Raw genomic sequence first — 6,503 nt, forward strand, 5'->3', positions numbered from 1 at the left:
GTTTTTGTTACAAATAGTACAAATAAACAATGGGAAATAAGGCAAAAGGTGTTTTATTTCCAACCTTTGTTGGAAATAAAGCAAAACTCAGATTTTGGTATTATTTCCCATTTAAAAGTGAAATAAAGCAAACTTTGCGTTATTGCCGTTTGTGTTATTTCACACACACACAACAGCAACTTTTATTTGCTGATGCATTCTAATGTACATACATTCATATGTACAGTGCCGGACAAAAGTATTGGTACAGAGAATTTTTCGCAATGTATGCAAAGTTTTTTATTCTAATTTATTTTCGCTACTTTTTATAAAAAATATAGTTCATACTACAACAAAAAAACTTAAAACTTAAATCTGTAAACTTTGTGTAAAGCTCAGGAAAATTCAATGAATTTGCACTCTAAATAGTTCGCAATCGTAGTTCTAATTAGATTTTTCAGAATGCAGTTTTATAGCCCATGCAACTTTAGTATAACAAAGCGCAAGTTTGAAGTTGCTAAATAACCGCTTTGATTTTTGCGCGCACGGTATTATTATTTCTGTTTTTAAGAGACTGCAAAAAGCAAAAAAGTTCAGCCTATTTTCCGTCATGTCGGTTTTTTATCAGCTGCAGTTTAAAAAATGACATTTCTGCTAAAATCTTGGTGACCATGAGAGGAACGTACATTCTCAATGTAACTTCTGCATTTGGGAAGTTATCTATGACGTTATAATCAAACAAAAGTTTGTGAATCCATATGTTTTTGCTAAAAACTTCTTGACTTTTTTCATAGTCTGGTTGAAACTGCATACACAAATTTTTAAATTCTATTACCTCGTTCCCTACATTGTCATCCAAGTCGCTTTCGCATATCTCAAACAATTTTGTATTTTCTGCGAACATTTCTCACCGAGCGTGATTTGTTGAGGAACCCAAAATGTTTATGGACAAGTATATAGGCCTCAGTCCTCTTTCTCAATTCACTCTCAAGTGCGTCAAGTATGAAGCTTTGGTTTCGAAATTTATTCGATGATTTTTTTAATGTCATCTAATTTTTAAGGATATTTTTATTTATTTTTGCTTTATTTACAACTTATAATCATCATTTATCAGCTCTGCATACATGTTACTCATATAATTTGCTAATGTATTATGTTATTTATTCACAGAAATTGCAAACGATTGGAGAGGATTTTTGTGGCCTCGACGTAAACTCGCCATTGGGTGGTGAACAACCCATCGCAGTGGTACCGGTTGCTATGTTTAATACTCGACTTACCGCGGTTGCTGCTACAAGTACCAGTGGTTATACAGTTGTATTCATTGGAACCTCAAAAGGGTATTTAAAAAAAGTAGTTGTAGAATCGGCTGACTCCGCAAATGAGTATGCTAATATACCCATAAAAGTAGGTTCAGCTATCAATCCAGATATGCATTTCGATAGTCGGAATCTATACATTTATGTAATGTCGCGTAATGAAGTTGCCAAAGTAAAGGTGTATGATTGCTCAGATTACGGCACTTGTGGAGAATGTTTGGGAGCACGTGATCCATATTGTGGCTGGTGTTCCCTTGAAAACAAGTGCAGTCCGCGCTCTAGTTGTCAAGATGATGCGAACGATCCCTTATACTGGATTAGTTACAAGACCGGTAAGTGTACAACAATAACAAGTGTTGTACCACATCAATTGCAACGAACCACCGCAAGAACCTTAGAGCTCATTATTGATCATTTGCCGCAACTGAAAGAAAATCTCGTGTGTGCTTTTACCACGGAGGAGAAGGCATTATTTACGAATGCAACAAAAAAGCGTAATGGTGTCAACTGTACCACGCCACGTACCGATATGCTGCCACAAATAGAACAGGGTAAACACCACTTTACAGCCAAGTTATCCGTTCGAACGAAGGATGGGCCCGATCTTGTTTCTACCGATTTCACCTTTTTTGACTGCAGTACACATTCTTCATGCACTAGATGCGTTTCTTCAGAGTTTCCATGTGATTGGTGTGTGGAGGCACATCGTTGCACTCATGACACTGCAGAAAATTGTCGCAACGATATTCTTGTTACTGGCGTTTCCCGCATCGGACCTAGTTACCGCTCAGGTCCTGGATTTTGTCCTACAATTAACGCCACTGGTGAAGGCAGTGAAATGCTAGTTGCTGCTGGAACCAGTAAGTCCATTAAAGTAAAAGTGCACATAATTGGACAATTTATAGTTCAAACGCGTTTTGTATGCCAGTTTAACATCGAAGGCCGTGTTACTAGTTTAAACGCACAACTTCTGGGAGATACCATATATTGTGACAATATGGAGTTTCAGTATACTTCGCGTTCGCCGAATTTGACTGCAACTTTTGCTGTTATCTGGGGTGGCTCAAAACCTCTCGATAATCCACATGATATTCATGGTAAGTTAGTTATTTTATGAGATTCAAAGTTAAGTTGGGGTAAATAAAACTGGAGGTGAAATATTTGGCCTGACCCCCTAAATAGTCAATGCGAATAATCAATTCAGTCGCAAATCGCAGATCGCAAATCGAAGATGATCTGAATATGAAATGACAAGGGTATTATGAAAGTAGTATCGGTTTTGTAAAAAACATGGACAATTGATGAAATCAAATCAAATTACCTAGAATAACCTCGCGATTCATTCAAGGGCTATTTACAGCCACCATTTCGATGGTGCAAATAGTTTGTTACAGTGATATACATTCGTATGGAATATGTTGGAAAAGTTCGTTATTGACAAAAACTGAAATTTATTTATAATTTTGCTTACAGTTTTCTTATATGTAATACAATTTTTTAGTCATGTGTAAAATGAAAAGGTTAAGTGACTGCAAAAAAAACATTAAGATACTACTCCTAGGCAATTGGCAAGAGAAATTGCTCGAAGTGAGGGAGTAATAAGACACTAAAACAAAAAAAAAGCGAACAAAATACGGCGTAAAAGATGTGAAAGGAGAATATTTAACAATAACAATGTGCCAATTTTTTAATCGCGTTCTACCGAAATACCTTATAATATTTTCCAAAAGTAAAAATTTATCAAGTACCTTTGAAGAAATAATATTTAGTAGGTAATTTAATATTAAATATTTGAAAATGCATAGAAAGGCATGCGATAAATAAGTTTACTCAAACAGTAACTTATAGCTATATTCAGATTTTTATCTGTATTGTCGACTGATGTACGCTCAAATAGTGCAAATCATTTTCTTATGAAAGGTGAGTAAGTTGTGACGTCTGTCAAGTTAGCACTACACTTTTCGAAATTGGAAAAGTTAACTACGGCATCGATTGCAGCTTTTTTATTGTAAATTTGTTGTAAAAAGAAAAAAATTTTAGCTTTAGTTTCTTAAGAAAAAATGGTATGTAGTGCTAATTTGTCACCATACACCTAGCCGATAGAATTGAGATATCCAATATGTTACTATGCCACTAATTGTAGCTTTTGACTTGCAAATTTGTTGTGATAAAAAACACAAATTTGTAGCGTTCGGTTTTCTGGAAAAAAGCGAGTTTACCGTTATAAACTGAAAAATGTAAACAAAAATTTGTAGCTTTCGTTTTTAGAAAAAATGGTATGTAGTGCTAACTTAACACCATACACCTAGGCGATAGAATTGAGATATCCAGTATGTTACCATTAATTGTAGCTTTTTACTTGCAAATTTATTGTAAAAGAAAAAATTGTAACTTTCGTTTTTAAGAAAAAGTAGTAGTAGGTTAGGTTAGGTTAGAGTGGCTGCCCCGCGCAGAGCACGGAGCACACGTAGGCCCGTTGTGATACCTCTGACCAAAGACATTGAACCACTGAGTGCGTTTTATATAGCACAAAAAGTCGAGGACGGTCGCCGAGTTCAAGTCGGCTTAATACTCCAGAAAGTACTTTTTGAAGAGTTGGTTGCGCGCGTTGGCCAGGGCGAGACAATGGCAGAGATGGTGTTCGATGGTCTCCTCCTCGTCCCTGCAACTGAGACAAAAATCGTTGGTGGGGTATCCTAACTTTTTACGGTGTGTGCCCACCAGGCAATGTCTGGTAATTACCCCGCCTACTAATCTGAGAGAGGAGCGGTGCTGGCGAGTAAGAGCTATGGATCGATCTCTTCGCATGCGCACAAAACCCCACTCAACTGACGCCTCTGCCCCTAGATGGATAGATTGTTAGGAGCTATGCACGACCTTAGGCCTATTGTGCGCTCGGAGCTCATCACAACACATCGTCCAGTCCCAATGCTCTGATAAATCCGAGCAGATTCGAGGGAGGTAGATAGTGTACGTGCGTAGCCTCTGGCCAGGTGTGTTAGCCTTCTCGCAACCGCATCGCATTCCAATAGGAGATGCCGTGGGATTTCTGGTGCAATATCGCAGTACCGCCACAAATCGTCTGCACTGATCCCCAGGTTATGCATATGGGCCCGCAGTCTGCAGTGCCCCGTTAGCATTCCTCTTAAGAATCTCAGGTTATTCTTTTGCAGGGTTATTAGTTCCCTAGATCTTTTGGTATTATATCCTCCAAGAAGTTCTTTCGCCTGTCTTAGCCCAGGCGTGTATTCCCAATGTGCTTTTCTTAGCCTTTGCTCTTCTGCTCTTAACTCCTCCTTGATTGTATGAGGCCCCAATGCAAGGAAGGGGTCAGGGCCTATAGGTCGAGAGGCTACGGCCTCTCTTGCTTGTCTGTCAGCCTCCTCGTTTCCCTGTATGCCAGGGGTGGGCAAGGCCAAGACCGAAAAGAGCCACATGTAAATTCTAGATGCTACAAAGAGCCACAAAAAAAACAACAAAAGCAAAAATTTTATTTTTAAATAAAATTATTATTTGAAATGAAAAACATTAATTTTATTATTATTCTAATGTAAGTAAAATAGATATTAAAGAAAATTGAAAAGATCCCTTTGGCGAAATTATCAAAATCTGGTTTTACGTCAGTTAAAGCCGTTCGTAACAGTTTTGTTAATTGTTGGTTAGTCAATAGGCACGTTCGTTTAAAATCTCCAGTAAAAAATGTCAGACAGCGAAATTCCGGCGAAATGTCATATGTTCTCTCACAAGAGAAAAATATCCAAAATAGTACGCGAGCAGAATATAATTACTTACTTCGTACAAGTTTACTTAGTCGCATGTTACTATGTTATCTTCCAAACCAATAAATTCAATTTATGGGTTTGCGTAAATTCCAACCAGCTGTTTTTGATCAGCTGTTTTCTTGTTGGCAAATTGCTGTTGGCAAAAATTTTTCCAGCTGGAAAATGAAATGTCATTTTGCTCTCTCAATTTCCCCTACTTTGGAAGTTTTTGCGTACGCGAACACAAAAAGCTGATGGTTTTTATAACTTTCAATAATTATCAGGTACGCGAATGCAAATAATTGTGAACGGTATTTTAACTTTACGAAATTTATGCTACGCGCACACTACAGCCGGCATCGGCCGAATTGTGCTCGGCCGATATCGGCTATATGCGGGCGATATGAATAAACCAGGGACCGTAAATAACGGTTACTTTTTTCAACAGCTAAACTTGGCCAGATATTTTTAAGTCGAAAGCTAAAGTCCTTTCCTAATAATAAACAAACCGCTTATCCAAATTAAACAAGTTTGGTATCAACTGAAAGAGGACTAAAATAGCTTTCAAACTGAAATATTTCAACGAGGAAAGCCAGCAGAAAGCCAGCTATGGAAAAATATTTAAACAAAAAATGTTTTTTAATTACCATAGAACAAACCTTGGGTTAGGTATATGCATTTCTTTTGTATTCTTCTTCTTCTTTTTTGGCGCTGTAACCGCCTAAGCGATTTTGGCCGAGTTCAGCAAAGCACGCCGGTCGTTTCTCCTCTGTGCCAACTGACGCCAATTGGAAATGCCAAGTGAAGCCAAGGCCTTCTCCACCTGATCTTTCCATCGCAAAGGGGCCTCCCTCTTCCTCTGCTACCACCAGCCGGTTCCAAGTTGAATACTTTAAGAGCTGGAGCGTCGGTGTCTATTCGAACGACATGGCCAAGCCAGCGGAGCCGCTGTATTTTAATTAGCTTTACTATGTTCGTGTCGTTGTAAAGCTCATATAGCTCATCGTTCCATCGTCTGCGGTACTCGCCGTCGCCAACGCGTAAAGGCCCGTAAATCTTCCGCAAAATCTTTCTCTCAAACACTCCAAGAGCCGCCTCATCGGATGTTGTCATTGCCCATGCTTCTGCGCCATATACCAGCACAGGCATGATGAGTAACTTATAGAGCGTGGTTTTCGTACGTCGAGAGAGGACTTTACTCCTCGATTGGCTACTCAGTCCAAAGTAGCACTTGTTGGCAAGAGTGATTCTGCGTTGGATTTCAATGTTGACATTATTATCGGTGTTAATGCTGGTTCCCAAGTAAACGAAATTCACGTGTGTCAAGTTAGCACTACACTTTTCGAAATTGGAAAAGTTTACTACGGCATTAATTATAGTGTTTTTGTTGTAAATTTGTTGTGGAAAGAAAAAATTTGTAGCTCTCGTTTTTTAAGAAGAAATG

General features: G+C 38.4%; 1 protein-coding gene across 3 annotated transcripts in view; it reads left to right on the forward strand.

Annotated features, from left to right (window-relative positions):
- Positions 1–6,503, forward strand: part of LOC118745544 (plexin-A2) — a 158,843-nt gene that overhangs the window by 43,762 nt on the left and 108,578 nt on the right. For all 3 annotated transcript variants that reach the window (XM_036479006.1, XM_036479005.1, XM_036479004.1), the window contains exon 2: positions 1,150–2,395. In XM_036479006.1, the coding sequence (XP_036334899.1) occupies positions 1,150–2,395 (1,246 nt within the window). The remainder of the gene's footprint in view (positions 1–1,149; positions 2,396–6,503) is intronic.

This window comes from Rhagoletis pomonella, unplaced genomic scaffold (assembly GCF_013731165.1).
Source record: "Rhagoletis pomonella isolate Grant_MI unplaced genomic scaffold, Rhpom_1.0 Rhpom_scaffold_00009, whole genome shotgun sequence".
In the NCBI taxonomy this organism is placed as follows: domain Eukaryota; kingdom Metazoa; phylum Arthropoda; class Insecta; order Diptera; family Tephritidae; genus Rhagoletis; species Rhagoletis pomonella.